General features: G+C 40.0%; 1 protein-coding gene across 3 annotated transcripts; it reads right to left on the bottom strand.

The window, feature by feature from the left end:
* Positions 1-5,679: 5,679 nt before the first annotated feature.
* Positions 5,680-10,841, bottom strand: LOC100282639 (uncharacterized). 3 transcript variants are annotated; one of them, XM_035964802.1, is made up of 5 exons: positions 10,702-10,841; positions 9,960-10,108; positions 8,927-9,826; positions 8,610-8,810; positions 5,680-6,225 (listed from the first exon to the last, which is right to left on the bottom strand). In XM_035964802.1, exons 2-4 carry the CDS (start codon positions 10,092-10,094, stop codon positions 8,631-8,633), a joined length of 1,215 nt encoding a protein of 404 aa, XP_035820695.1. In that variant the 5' UTR covers positions 10,095-10,108; positions 10,702-10,841; the 3' UTR covers positions 5,680-6,225; positions 8,610-8,630.
* Between the last annotated feature and the right edge of the window lie 4,953 nt (positions 10,842-15,794).

The raw sequence follows: 15,794 nt of genomic DNA, 5'->3' as shown, positions 1-15,794 counted from the left end.
TTGTCATGCCCAAGAACATAACTTATAGACATAGAAAGAAAAGAACTATCAGTCAGTCAGCCAATCAGTCAGATGATGCAGGTAATGCAGTAGAGTCAGATGATGCAGGGAATGCAGCAGAGTCAGATGATGTAGGGAATGCAGCTTATTAGGTTGCCGCTGATGTTCAACACTCTCCTGCTGATGATGGCACCGTTACAACTCCTGCTCCTGTTTCTGCTCGTCGTACTCGTCGTGAAGTGAAAAAATAGATAAACTATAATCGTCCCTTATCAAGAAGAGTAAGTGTGTGCGGAAGTGAATTTACCAATAGTTTCTTTTTCATGCTATCAGAGGCGGAGCCAAGGCCTGGCAAGCCTGGGCACATGCCCGAGCTTCGGCCTTTTGCAGCCCACAACAGCCCAGCAAATGCCACCAACTCTCCGCTCTCCAGCCGTCATCGCTAACACGTGCTGATTTCATTGACATATATAAAAAAAATCTGAACTTTAGCAGTAAGTAACTTCCATGCCCTACTAGTCACGCATCTTTGAGCATAACGATATGTGGTATTAGGCTGTCCGTAGTAGACCCTATAAAATAGTGAATTTGCACTATAGATTACATTGTTTGTATAGTAAAAGTTTTAAATAGAGAATGAGATAAGGGATAAAATATGGTAGCTGCTGAAGACAACCTTATATAGTCTATATCGAATAGAGTTTTTTTGAGTGAAATTTAAAAGTTTATAACAGTGCCCAGGCTCTGATTTCGAGCTGGCTCCGCCACTGCATGCGATTAACCTTTGCAAACCTTTCGATTAGGGATAGGAAAAAAGCTCGAAGCTCGCGAGGCAGCTCGAGCTCGGAGCAACTCGGCTCGGCTCGAAGCGGCTCGCGAGCCTCGAGCGAGCCGAGTCGAGTCAGGTTTTCGAGCTCGTTGATGCAACGAGCCGAGCCGCTCTGCCTCGCGAGCCGTACAAAATTAATCAACCTACACAATAATGGTGGATATTGGATAATTTTAAATATATCTGACTCGTTTCTTAGTCTTTAATGATGGATATATGACAATTATAATTTAGATTACTTAAAATATTGTGTTATGATTATTTATTTCATATTTATAGACTATTAATTCACTTTATAATGCAATATTAGTTTTCAAGGTGCAGCTCGCGAGCCAAACCGAGCTCTGCTCGGCTCGTTTCCAGCCCTACTTTCGATAGATCTACTATTTTAAACTCAGCTTCGCTTGTAGCTTTTCTTGCTTTTGTGTGACCTTTAGCAACGAGCCTTCTTTATCTGGTGTTTGTAAAAGCTTTGTTTTGCTTTGTGTGATGTTCTGATGTGAGTGTGTTTGTTCTCTTGTCTGTCTGTCTGTGCTAGTGCTTTTTTGCAAATATAAGAGTGTTGTATTTGAGATCTAGTGACTAGGAAGCTATGCAAGCTTTGAAGATCGAGAAGCTGGGTTTAATCTCTGAAGATTAAGTCTCTATATATATCAATCAGTGAAGATCAAGTCTTATAATATCGGAAGCGAAATTTATGTGAGCAGTTGTTTATTTCGATTTTCCTCTAAGGAGAAACGATGCACTAACCGGAAGCAACGTGTTATTAGGGGCAACAGTGCACTAACTAGAAGTAACGTGTTATTAGGGGCAACGGTGCACTAACCGGAAATAACATATTATGAGGAGCAACGACGTTCTAACTAGAAGTAACGTATTCTGAGGGGCAACGGTACACTAACCTGAAGTAACATCTTACGAGAGGCAACAATGCACAAACTAGAAGTAATGTATTATTAGGGACAACGATGAACTAACCGGAAGTAACGTAATATAAGGGGCAACGATGCACTAAGTAGGGGGATTGGGTTTTTTTAACTTATATATTTCTCGGTCTTTTGGTTAAAATAAAGTGTAATATTTATTCTTATCAATTTAATATTTGGTTTATAGACAATATGCTCACTTTGATATTAAATTTATTTATTATTAATATTTTTGTGAGTGTACATATGACTGGTTTACGTCGCTTAACCATTGATTGCATTGCGGGTACGGACTCGCTCTTCCCAACCAATAAATTAAAAGACGTTCAATTTTTTGAGTTTCAAATTAGATCTCGGTGTAAAAGATTTAAATCTAAGTTTTGGACTAACAATCTTTTAATATTACCTAATTATTAACTTATTATTGTGATTTTTTTAGAAACAGGACGCTTTCAATATATAATCTCCATTATAATAAACTTTAATTTAATTCTTCTTGATTTTTTTACTAAATCTAAAAATAGGATTTTGAAATGTTAGAAGTTGTCTCTCGGTAGTTTTATAGTTCTAACCTTTAGACAATGTTTAGATTTTTTTTTGTGAGACAGAGTGAAACTTCACATGAACAACATTTTATATAGTAAGTAATTAAAGATTATATGATAAAATTGATACTTACAATAAAATGACATGATTATAATACATACTATTGTATTTTACACTTTAAGATGACTAACTTATTAAACACTACATATAGTCATTTTTACATAACACATTTGATGTGGATGCAGCAGTATGATGTGGTATTAGGGCTGGGCAAAAAACCCGTAACCCGAAACCCGAACCCGGAATACCCGAACCCGAACCCGAAATACCCGAAACCCGAATTTTGTTCGGGAATTTCGGGTAGCAACTTGCAAAACCCGAATTTAGTTCGGGTAATTCGGGTATCACAATCGGGTACCCGAAATACCCGAACTTTCATGTGTCATGTACTCATGGCATACTTAATTATTAATTTGTACATTTATAATTATGTGTATGTGTGCATAACTTGTGATGGTAGATTGCTTGTATTTTATATGTCCATGTATATCATTATTCAAACTATATTTTTATACTAATTTAATAGGGCGTATGTGTTTTTATGAAGCCGACACAATAGTTCGGGTAGTTCGGGAATACCCGAACCCGAACCCGAAATTTCGGGTACCCGAATTTTTGGGTATTGCAAAACCCGTTGTAATTTCGGGTATCGATTCTTAAAACCCGAAATTTTAAAAACCCGAATTACCCGACCCGAAATTTTCGGGTAACCCGAATGCCCACCCCTATGTGGTATGTTATATAATGCCAATAAGAGGTGACACCCTCTTTATATACACTCTTTATATATACACATCCATTGTCTATGGGTGAGTGCACATATCATACTCTACAAACTTCACTATAAATATATGTATCTAGATGATTCTAAAGTTTGTCATGAAAACACAAGGTTTGGCATGGAAACAAATATCTAACATTTCATAACTTGCCATGGTTGTTATAAAACTTTCTAGAAGTTATCTTGATTATTGTATATTTCCATGGCTTGTATAAAAGATTCTAGAAGCTTATATTGTTTGTTTGCATGTTGAGTTTTTTTCCTTGCACATTTGAAGTGTTCTCATGGAATGGGGCCACACCAGCCCAACAGGACACGAGCATCATGTTTTAACTTTGTCAATTTTACCATGATTTTGGCTTGCTAACCAATTTTATTAGAAATACGCTTCCACGTGTCTTGTTGCCATCAGCCGGCATGGGGGTGATATGTTATTTTTCTCCGAGTGGCCTCCGACGGCTGGTGCATGAATCTGTCGCGGGGACGAATGGAGTCAGGAGGGACTCAAAGTCCACCTGGTTTGTTGCCCACTTGTAGGCGCGTGATGTCTCCGCTAGCCTCCAAAGAGTCTCTTTTCCGGCGGTAATTAACTGGCTTGATTTTCAGCAAGATCTAGTGATTGGTTGTTGAAGCTTTATTACGTTGTTGTGCGACAACGCATATGGGTGGGTACGTCAATTGAGACCTTATTCGTTTACACCAATCCAGCTCTAGATTAGCATAGATTGGAATTAAATTCACGCCACAATCCATACCCCAAAATAATCTAAGTCTACTTAATTTTTTAATTCGGTTAAACTCATCATGGATTATAACCCAAGGATTTGAGAATTTTTAAAACTATGGAAGGCATGGATTCTATCCATAGCTCATTAGGTATAGAACAAATCCATAAAGATATTACACAAGTTTATATTAGAATCTATGGATCAAAAAAATAGCTTGCATTGAGAGATACATGGATTAAATGGTGGATTTAATCCTACCATGAAATTATGTGTGACATATGGATTTACACAATCCAGACCTAAATTAAATCCATGGTGGTATTTATTTTTTTATAACCGAACAAGACCTGAATTGAGTGTGACATATGGATTCATCCAATCCAGATCCAAATTAAATCTATGATGGCATTTATTCTCTTGTAACCGAATAAGGTCTAAACGGTCATAGAAGAAATGGCCAAGGGGTGTTTTATTGACAGCTGAGACAGACCCTGCAGGGCTAGACTCCAAGACCTGTCGGGGGGGGGGGGGGGGGGGGGGGGGGGGGGGGAAGGGAGAGGGGGAGCAGAACCTGCCACACATCCAAGTCCAACACTTGAGCAGCTGCCCAGGTTGGGTGGGTGAGATGCATCATACCATACGGTCATACGGCCATACCCATATGTGAATTCCCCCTCTTCCCCGTCGCCGCCGCCGCCGCCTTGTGGAACTGGAAGCCCATGCCCATGCACCTGCGCCGCGCTGCGATACTCCCCGATCAGGACAGCTGCTTGCACCTGCGCCGCTCCGAGGACCGACCAGTAGAATTGGCGCACAGTTTTAATTTAGTTTGGTTTAAGAGATTAAAGATTAGTTCTTCTATTTTAGTTTCATTTAGGGGGTGTTTATTTTGTAGAGACTAATTTTTAATCTCTTTGTTTATCTTATTTTAATCTCTAAATTGCTAAATACGAAAACTAAAATAAAGTTTTAATTTATTTATTTAGCAATTTAGGGATTAAAATAAAATAAAATGAAAGAACTAAAAATTAATCCCTAAAAACCAAACACTCTCTTAGTCTCTAAATTAACAAACGATAGGACTAAAATATGGACTAAACTATTTGTCTCATATCCCTCAGTGATTAAGAGAGTGTTTGAATACACTAGATGTAATAGTTAGTTAGCTAAAAATTGTCAGTGAAATTAGCTAGCTAACAAATAACTACCTAACTATTAACTAATTTACCAAAAATAGCTAATAGATGAATTATTAGCTAGGGTGTTTGGATGTCTCAACTAATTTTAGGTACTAACTATTAGCTCTAGTACATTTAAACACCTCCTAAGGGATGTTTAGTTTCTAGAGACTAAGTTTTAGTCCCTCTATTTTATTCCATCGTAGTTTTTAAATTGCTAGATACCAAAACTAAAACTCTGTTTTAATTTATGTATTTCTCGATTTAAGAACTAAAATAAAATAAAATGGAGAAACTAAAATTAGTCCATCTAAACAAAACAATCAGATTAAATCATATTAATTCCATTTTTTGTCCCTTCTTTAATTCAGTTACATTCATGACAGAAGAATGCTCATGAGTATTTTGGTATCCTTACCCTAACTAACTAAACTTCATGTGTCCTATCTTTTATTCGCATGCATGCAGGCGTGGGCCACGTCACATGCAACAGCAAAAATGAAACGGTTTTTTTTTCAAACTTAATTTGGTCACTGCCGAGAAGTATACGCGAAAGAAATATGGATGGAGGGAGTATTAGACCCCGTTTCAATCTCACGGTATAAACTTTTGCTTCCTGCTAAACTTTAGCTATATGAATTGAAATGCTAAAATTTAGTTTCAATTACCACCATTAGCTCTACTGTTTAGATTACAAATGACTAAAAGTAGCTAAAAAAACTGCTAAAGTTTATCTCGCGAGATTGGAACAGGGTCTTAATTTACATTTCCTAAGGTCGGAAATGAAAACAACAAACATTTTTTAGCATACTGGTCAAACCTATGGCATAATCAAACATGGCCACTTGGTGTGACCACTAAAATCCTGTGGCCTATCTTACCATTCTTACAGAATAGTAATAATGCTCTGAAACTCCTCTCCCTCAAAAAGCTTTTTGATCGTCTCCCTACCAATATCAATCATCCAACCATCCAGCTGAGGAGCCCCAATCCTTATCTTTGGATCTAAGACCATACTTTCGAGTCTATTGGCACTCCGAAAAATGTAGTATGCCAGCTCCATTAGCCCCTCCCATACACTGGCTCCTGAAATAAGGACCCTCTTGAGCCTATTGTGTGAGTACGGTAACATATTCCCTCTGAGTGCCCACCCAACATCCACGTCACCGCCATTCACCTGCATGCAAAGATGCCAGACTTGTGAGATCCATCATATCAATTTTTCATATGAATGTGGGAGGAAATAAACAAGGAGAAATTAAGCAAACACAAATTACACATTTAGAATCACATCATACATATGAAAACAATAAGAACAGGCCTGTGAAACCAATAAACGTGGAATCAAACATACTTGCAAGGTTTAATGAAACACGTACTATCCTAGTCCTAGTGTCCTCTAGCAATGTAACCCTAATAACATCACAATTAGGACTGTTATATTTGACATCCGTATGAAAGTACTACTTACAGTTTACATTTCACATACTTTCATCAATGCCAATACAAAAAAATCCAATTGGCTTCAGAAATGGATAAAACTGTATTGTATCACCCAAATAATCTTCACTACTTAAAAAGCGACAGTGGTGGTGGTATGTTCTACCACAGCTATGTTGACAGGTGGGACTGCCACACTACTGCCTCACAGGGGTTGGACTATTATATTTTCTTATGAGTTTATGACTTTTTTCCTTTCAAGTTTGAACTATATTTTCTTGCTATTTGTTTTCCAATTTGAACTATATGGCTGTTATGACTTATGAGTTTATGACTTATCACTTATGTGTCTGATTTGGTTCAGTTTGAGGATTCAAATGAGGTAAGACTTGCTGTTTATTTCAGTTTCGTTCAATTTCAGGCTTCAAATGAGGTAAAACATCCTATTTCTTCATATATAAATGCTATATTGTCTATATGAAGCAATTATATAGGCAAAACTTTCCACTATATTGGCAAGTCGACGACTAGTCAACTGACTTATCGTCTAGTCACCAAGTCGGTACCTTGTCGACTCGACTTATCGACTTGAAAACCTTGCTTGGTAAAGTTATCATTTGGTGAAAATGACTCACACAACACAAATGAGACCAATAAAATATATCAGACATATGGTGGGTTTAATAAAGCCTAAGAGAGCAGACCCAGTGTCAGAGGCTCTCACCAACATGATGACTCAAGTGAGACAGCTCTCACCGCCACATCTAGCTTGCCCTTTTTGGGTTTAAAGCCTAAGTGTGGCGATATTGAGCTAAATGTTTGGTTTGGTCCCAAACGTAGAAACCAGGACGTTCCGGGAATGCGGGAACAACCTCGTTAAAAAGAAGCCAGAGAGGGGGGAAGAAAGCAGGGGAGTATGAGGACTGTGGCTATGGTGGGGTGGGGGGGGGGGGGGGAGGGCACAACCAAGATAGATCTGCGCAGGCAGAACTGAAGAGGAGCGCTTCTGCTTGTAGAATGGCTGGAGAAGACGATGGGAACGGTAAAATAAAAGGCTAAAAGTTTGATTTCTTTGAAGGGAAAAGGTTCATTTTACTACCCTCACCTATTCACATTTGGCCACATGACAACAAATGACTGTTGGCCATATGCTTAACCAGCCAGCCCAATGCCACAGGCCTATACATCATTGGCTGTTGTTCCTTGTATTTTTTTGTCTATTCTCTGTCCATCACTAGTGAATGTTACAAAAATTGTTTTATGTGAGAGCTCAAACCAATATGTGTTTATTATGACATCAACCACACCATTGTTTTCTTGGCATGCACAATGTTGGTTGGGTGGCCAAAGCAGCCGGTCGTGGGAGGAGCGCCGTCATGGAGGCGGCGAGGAGCAGTGCCACCCTTGCCGTTTCGCGGGAGGAGAACTGCACTTCGCCGTTGTGGGAGGAGCGAGGAGCAGCGTCGCTGGAGGAGCAGCGTTGCAGGAGATGTGTGGGCTCGGGTGGGTTGTCCGTCGAGGGAGGCGTAGAAGTGTTGTTTCGCCTAATGGGTCACCGTTGTGGGAGGCATAGAGGAAGTGGGGGAAGGAGTCGTGCGACCGTGAGCTCATGACAGCGTGAGGGAATTAATGGCTGTGGCTGCGTGAGGAAGTGGAGAAGATGAAATGTACATAGTTAGTCTATTTGTTTTGGCTGAAACCACTTCGACTTGCTCCTTTACATTCGTACACGGTACCCACAGGCCTACTTATAAGACCACTTTCTAAGCTGTGGAACATCACCCAGTTCCAGCAATACAATTTTAAACTATCATGTATTCGAGACCTTGAAGCAAACTACCAACGCATGGGCACCTCGGCTTGTATGGTAATGAAGTACAATAGTGTTCAATGTTCAATTGATTGCAACATTGCTACTTTTTTGTCTTTTTAAATCTTTTTTTAACTACAACATCAACACTCAACAACTTTTATGTTACTGCAATTTTGAACTGTAGAGTTTTGGATTAATGAGGGATAATAAATATTCAGGCAATTCAAAATTAGCAAAGATGATAAACAATATGCCTGGTACACTAGTGCTGCAATTGCTCTACAAAAACTTCTACAGATAAGGCATACCTTGAGAAAATCTATAACAGATTATAGAGTTAGTAAGCCACTCACATGCAATTCCAATTCTTCTAGAGCTGGGGCCAATTCCAGTAGGTAGGCCAAGCGAAGAATCCCACTAATTGACTTAGGTTCCCCATAAAGAGGCAAATACATGGTCAGATGCCTCAGATTGATGAATCTGGCTGAGGTTTTGGAAAACCCTTGCAGCTGAAATATAACCATGAGAGTCAAAATATGTATGAGATGAAGAACAAACATGTCAGGTGCAAATAAAGGTAAGTAATAGTTGAATGAACTTAAGTGCTATCAGCAACAGACAAAACCTGATCAAAAACGAAGAGACCCGAGGTTATCGAGAGTTTATGCACATGAGACAGCGCAGCAGGAAGCTCAGTGTAGATGTAGTCCAGATTATCACCATAAGGTGAGTCCTTAGCTAACAGTTTAATGTTGGCTTCCATTACATTCAGAGATCCACCAAGCACAAATGGAATTGGTTGGTTGGTCAAGTCAAACGATGTTAGATTTGGAGCTTCCAGCTCAATCTTTTTTAGATAGCAGTAGTGCAAACGAACACATCGCAGACGTTGCAGCGGTTGGCATGTGCTTAAACCAGGCAAGGAACAGAAGCTGATGCTCAGACACTCAAGAGAATTGCATTCTGGCAGCATCAGGCACTGGAGGTCTCCCAAAAAGGAAATTTTGTGCAGAGTGAGCTTCTTCAGATTTGCAAAGATCATGAAATCAGACGAGGTTGTGTCCAGACAGACATAGCCCAGATGAAGAGTTCTGACATGTGTAGAGGAGCCTTCTGGACCACTGAAAACGTTCAGGGGGAAGATGTACTTGCTGTTGGCTGGACCCATGAAAAAATCTTTCACTCCAGGAGTGAAATTAATAGTGATGTGTCTTGCTCGCGACACGGAGCAGAAGCGAATCCATCTGTTGACATGGCGAGTGTGCTTCCTGCGCAGCCCGAACTTAATAACAAACTTATTAAGAGTAGGATGAGTGTGTAGCTGACGCAAGAAACTGTTGACTCTCATGGCAAAGTTGGTCCTTGTATGTTTGATGCTCCTATTTCCGGGTTGGAACATGGTGGCACTGGTGAAGACCAGTTTCCGGCAACAGCTTCTCCACAGCCGCCGCCAGGTATGAGAAACAAGGCCCATCTGTGAGGATTCTCTGAATGTCAACCGTGATAGTATGCTACCTAGGATGTCCTGCACGTAGTAAGTGAGTAAGCAGCCGAGTAAACTGAACCACTGATTACCTGGTCCTATCAAACTCTTTTGAACCATTTCACATATATGCTTACTGCAAAAGGAGCATTGAACTATTTCGAATTACTCTTACATTCGGCAGATCGTGAAGCTGCACAGCGTCTGATTTGTTGTTCCTCTCGAAAGTAATGCTCTTTGCACAGCCTTCCGTAGATCGGATCATCTTCCTAGCAGTTCTTTTGTCCACACCCTCTTTTTGTTTGGCCATTGGAACAGGTTTATCTATAATACATATGCCAGACTATGAGAACAAACAAATAGATATACCCACATTATTGATACATAAGCAGATTCGTGAGGTCTTGTTTGGATACTTCGGAAAAAATCGAAACAAGTAGCAAAAGAAATTTCAGAGCGGACAAACCCCATAGAATTCAAGGGTTTCCTCTTGAACTCCCTTCAGAAGACGTGGTGGGGTGGGTGGGGATCCGCAATTCCCAGGCACACACAGATGGAGTAACGAAAAATCGGTAAAAAAATGAACTTCTTCAAAACTGCACTAAATAGATGACCAAAAAAATCGAAAGCTATTGACATGCAGACATGAAATCGAACTTGCGCGCACAAAACAAATTACTACTTCAACACCTACAGTAGGACTCGAGGGCTGAAAAGGCAGTACCGGAACAGAACAAGAGGGGGGTGTTGACAGATGCGGATGCCCGAGCACCAATGTTTTCTAATCGGTCGATCGTTTCTGATCGCCAGAGCGCCGATCAGATCGATTAATCGCGATTAATCCACACGCCACAACCACAACTACTCAGCAGAGATGAACGGAGACGGAGGAGAAGAGTGGAGGTGTGGAGCCGTGCCTGCAGCTGCAGGGCGCCGTCGCGTCGGGCATAGAGGGGCGCGCTGCTGCTGTATCCCGTCGCCCGGCGTGTTCCTCAGTTCGGCGAGTGGCGGCTGCTAGGTGCCTTCGCGTGTGGGCGAGTGGCGGTGTGCAGAGGCAGTCCTGTCTTTTTGCATATAGGGCACCAGTTGCTTTACTCAATGGGCTGGGCCGTTGGGCCAAAAATGAGCGAGAGAAAAAATGAAGCAGACCAAAATTTCCAAATTCCAAGCTATGCAGACTGATCGTCCACGCATAATCGGTACCGGTTTGGGACCCGTGTTGGTAACTACATTACCACGGATCACCAGATCTGCTTCCTTCCCTGCCATCAACAGTAGAGGCGCAAGAAGCTGTAGAGGACCTGTCTCCTTTCCCATAAGCACGAGAGAGGAAACACACGAGACACATGATATAGGGTTGGTCTTTGGCATCTTTCTGTTCTCTATTCCATACGAAGGGGTAAATGTTCTATATATAGAGACGTGATAGCCCTCAGGGGCATATTTGGTATTTGCCCATATAACCCGTCATTAGGGTTTCTCAACACTCCCCCTTGGGCGAATACCGCGACCAGCACATGCCTCGTTAAAACTCCCAAAAACCCAGTGGGAAAATATGGAGAAAGAGTACATGGTGACGCAAATTGCATTTGCACTTTGTTGACTCGTTAAACACCTCATGTGAGAAACTTCAAGAAAACTCACCAAGGAAAAAGAGTACAACAATTGTCATCATGACATATTTCGATCTTCTAGATCTAGATTCCATTGAATCTTCTATAAAGGCTAACTTTAGAAATATGCTCCCCCTGATCCTTGCAAAACCGTATCAATAAGGCAAAACATCTTCTGGAAGTATATGCACATAAAGAATTAGCAAACGGATTGCATATCCTTGCAGGGACTATTTTATGAACTTTACCTCTACTCACTTCTAGGATATACGAGGTAAGTGCACGTATCAACATAAATAAGCCACTTTGATTGATGGTGTTCGATCGACTGGATCTATATATTTGATAGAAACTTCCATAAAGGTTCACATATTGATCATCAAGCTGACGCCTTCAAGGCATAGAATATGACATTTACTGTCTCACGATTATGATCAATATAAGAATTCGCTCTCTCTGACGATGACATTTGTCAAAGTTATTATCCCTCATAACTCAAGCATATTCTTCAAGATATATGTCTCATTGTTCATCTGAAATAACGAAAATGGATGAGTTTGGGGTGCTATCATTTTCTATCTTACACCACAATTTATACATAGTTGTGCAAAACAAGTAACATGTCATTCTATAGGACTTAGGGGATAATATAGTTGCAATAGTACTTATTCTAAATACGACACATCGCTCGAGGCGTTCATCCATTGCAACATCTATGATGGTGTAACAAAAGTCCATCATAGATCGTAATCCATTAGGGATTTTTCATCGATCAGATACATCGTTATAGTATGTCATTATGGCACGACGGGGATATTTTGCCAGTAACACCTAAACCTTATAGGTTTCTGTCATCAGGGCTTTAGAGGATACCGTAATTCCACATCAAGTGGAAAATACCATGAGTAAAACTCGTGGAATGCACATGTGCTTATTCGGTGAACTTCAAGTCCTTTGGTACCTCATCTTATTCCTTTTCGGGTATGTATGGGTCTTTATCCCTTTATAGGGGTTATCAAACTTTAGTGTTCAACACAGACTTTGTTTCTTCTGGAAAGACTCCATCTCGGAATTATAATCTCAACTAGGAGATATTCTCCCTACATAGGAGAGTGATCATTCATCAGGAATATATTATTCAGTATGAGATTTATATGTTGCATATTTATAAATAAAAGATATGAAACTGCATAGGATCTCATGATGGATCTTCAGAATCCTATTAACTGCATGTTTTAATTCATGCCATTTGCCAGATATATTACATAGCGGAACATTGTTTATTCAACACATGTGGGATGGGTCTCTCACAAGACCACTTGAACCATCGCATTCACCACACATTATTTCAATAGTGCCCATAAATGTCCGAACTTCAAGCTCGTGACTTTCATTTTGCGATTATTGGTTCAGCCTCGATTGCATTTATCAATGACCTGATAAGAGAGCTTAAAGCACTCATGCCTAGGACTTTGTTTTGGATCCCTTTGCAATCTATAGAGACAAGATAGGTGTCAACACATTTGTCTCCCACATTTAATAACGATCTTCGTCATTTCCCAAAAACAAAAGATTCATTGTTCTGTATTCCTAACACAATGATATTGTGCGCATTGCTAGAAATTTCATCATCAAGATGAACCTCTTCGTGAGGCAAATCACCAGCAGGGCGAGTTCATCGGAGGAGAGTTATTACAAATCAAGTGAATCTGCAATCAGAACATATGCTTTGACTAAGGCCGATGGATCATATTCGCAGGCGTCCCTAAGAATAGATCAAATGCCAATAAGTCAAATGTGGATATGATATTAATCCCGGGTATATTCACATCTACAACTGGTAGAAGCACTCAAACCAATATGGTTACTCCTCAACGATTTCTGGCAAACTCCATATATGCAGGAGTACACTCCGAACGACGGGTTCAGTTTGGCTTTTGTGCGTTTAATAGAATATTGAGCCATTACACTATATGGGCATTCCTCCCCATAATGCCGAGATGTTCTAAAAGCATACAAATAAAATCATCAACCACAATCATCTAGTTTGTGGCTAGTGTATGATATTGTGGTGATTTATTTGGGAAATCTTACGCACGCTACAGATAGGAGTTTTATGCAGTGAGCTTTGGACTTAGATTAATGTAGTGGCATGAATACTACATATTTGTCCTTCAACATGAAGGGTTAGTCTCAACATCCAGCGAGACACGCAACAACAAGTTGCTTCATGGTTACAATTCTGCAAACTTATTTTTATTACTACCAAATGCATAGTCAATCATTAAGATTTACACTGATATGCGCAACACTATTTTATCCATAAGGGTCCTTCAGGGGCTCATGCATACCATTCGTTTGGAGCCATTAGTTGACTTCAGATCAACAAGTAAAATGACCATCAGGATCTAACGTTCACAAAGTCATTCACAGGTTGCATTGTGCTTTTAAGCACATAGGAAAAATGTGAGTGTTTATATTGCTAGTGAAGTGCACGACATCAGACCAATGCTGCCAAGCAAAGATTTTTATATGCAGAGATGTATAGTCCAGCTCGTTTTTATCACTGCCCATGGTTTACCCGATTACTCATACTGCTCTAAAATTGGGTATCAATTTATGCAACATTTTAGGTATAATAATTTTGAGAGAGAACTTATAACAATAGTTAATTATTTGTGGTGTTGCCAGCAGGGCAAACATTTCTCATCATGTTATATACCAAATTGTTCTATATAGCATTATTTCGATCTCTTCATTGTTCAGCACAAAAAAGAAGCTTTGGAATAGAACAGACAAGGCCAAGAATTCATTTTATCTAGGAAAATCACCATATAACTAGCTTTTGATGAATCAAATGACGATAACTGCTTGGCAAGAACGAAACAAGACTGGTATCCGCCTAGGATCCATCTTCAACAACAGATAGTACCGCTCTCATATGAAGAAATCATCAGGAGTAGAGAGGATACAACAGGTCTCTACAAGATCTTCATATTTCTATCACAAATTATCATCACTAGTAGTCTAATGATCAAGACATATGACTCTTCTGGCTCCAAGGACCAAGAACATGTTAATGTATAATTTAGCTTCAAGCTCTGTGGTGATGTGGGATTTCATAGTTATTTGCCTACTCTTCTCACTTCTGGTAGATCAGAGGTAGATAATGGTAAGCATGCCAAAGGGTGGAATTCAGTGTAGTTCGGCTACATAAACCCCAGGTATGCGTCTATTCAGGACCGACCTTTACCATTTAGCTTATAGTGTATACCAAACTTGTCAAAGGACTATCCCGAATCAATTCAGTGACTATAAGTATTTACATATCCGAGAGATGTATGCGACACAAGCATAGAGGTTCTAGATAGAACGAGTAAAGTGGTTCGACGGAAACACACTATGGTTTTCACACCAACATAGTGATTTTTTTTTCAGAATAACCTCTCGGAATACTCGCAACTTCGTGTTGCTGGCGATTACATGTCCTTTTATCTCATAGTTTGCTTCATGTCATTTAGCGACAAAGAGAGCAATGTGCCAACATCTGGTTGAGCAATGTATGGCTGAGATTTATAGTCTTAAATTATTTGATAGGGCCTTTTGCTTACTAATAGAATCCCAATTTGTGATGTCTTCTATGCCAAAAAGGCTTTCATGCATTATATTATATATCTTCGGGTTACTTCGGGTAAAACTTTATGCATGAGGAGATAGCAGAAAATTAACTTATCTGGGTTTAATTGTATTTCAATTTAATTTCCCAGATTTTCAAGCACTATAGAGCTTGATACAACTGTGTAGGGCCACTTAGTGATATATATAAATATATGATGCCACACAACACAATCAAATAAAATATAGAGCCAAACAAAATTTTTTTAGGAAGGCTGTGCATAATATGACTTCAGGGCCTTAAACAACTCACCACAATCCACGCGAGTACAAGCTCTAGCGTATCTGGGGTCAACGCGTGCGCGGCCATCAGGACCACGACAACACAACAAGCCTTCGTAATAAATGTAACATGCACAATTATGGCTCGGTAATCGGGGTACACGATAATTCCACACAACGTGCGCATCAGACGCAATTGTGGCTCAATGATCACGGCAGACATACAGTGCCTACAGGGCATGCGAAAAATACGTGACTCAGTGATGTCGGTTCGACTCAACGGGAGCTGTCCGAATAAACGAGAGTGCTAGCAATCACATGACGCAGCCAAGTTCGTACGACACAAATAATGCGTCGTGTTGCCAGGACGCAGCCAATGCATAGTTGATGCCATAACTTAGCCGATTAATAACGCAGCCTGGTCGACGTGTCCGAGTACCCACTATACAATTTAATCACTCATCGTGAGTTTAAAAGCTCAACACAATATAAATATTTAG

Source organism: Zea mays, chromosome 2 (genome assembly GCF_902167145.1).
Source record: "Zea mays cultivar B73 chromosome 2, Zm-B73-REFERENCE-NAM-5.0, whole genome shotgun sequence".
NCBI classification, from domain to species: Eukaryota; Viridiplantae; Streptophyta; class Magnoliopsida; order Poales; family Poaceae; genus Zea; species Zea mays.
Note: the sequence above shows the minus strand (reverse complement) of the source record. Positions and strands in the feature narration are given on the sequence as shown.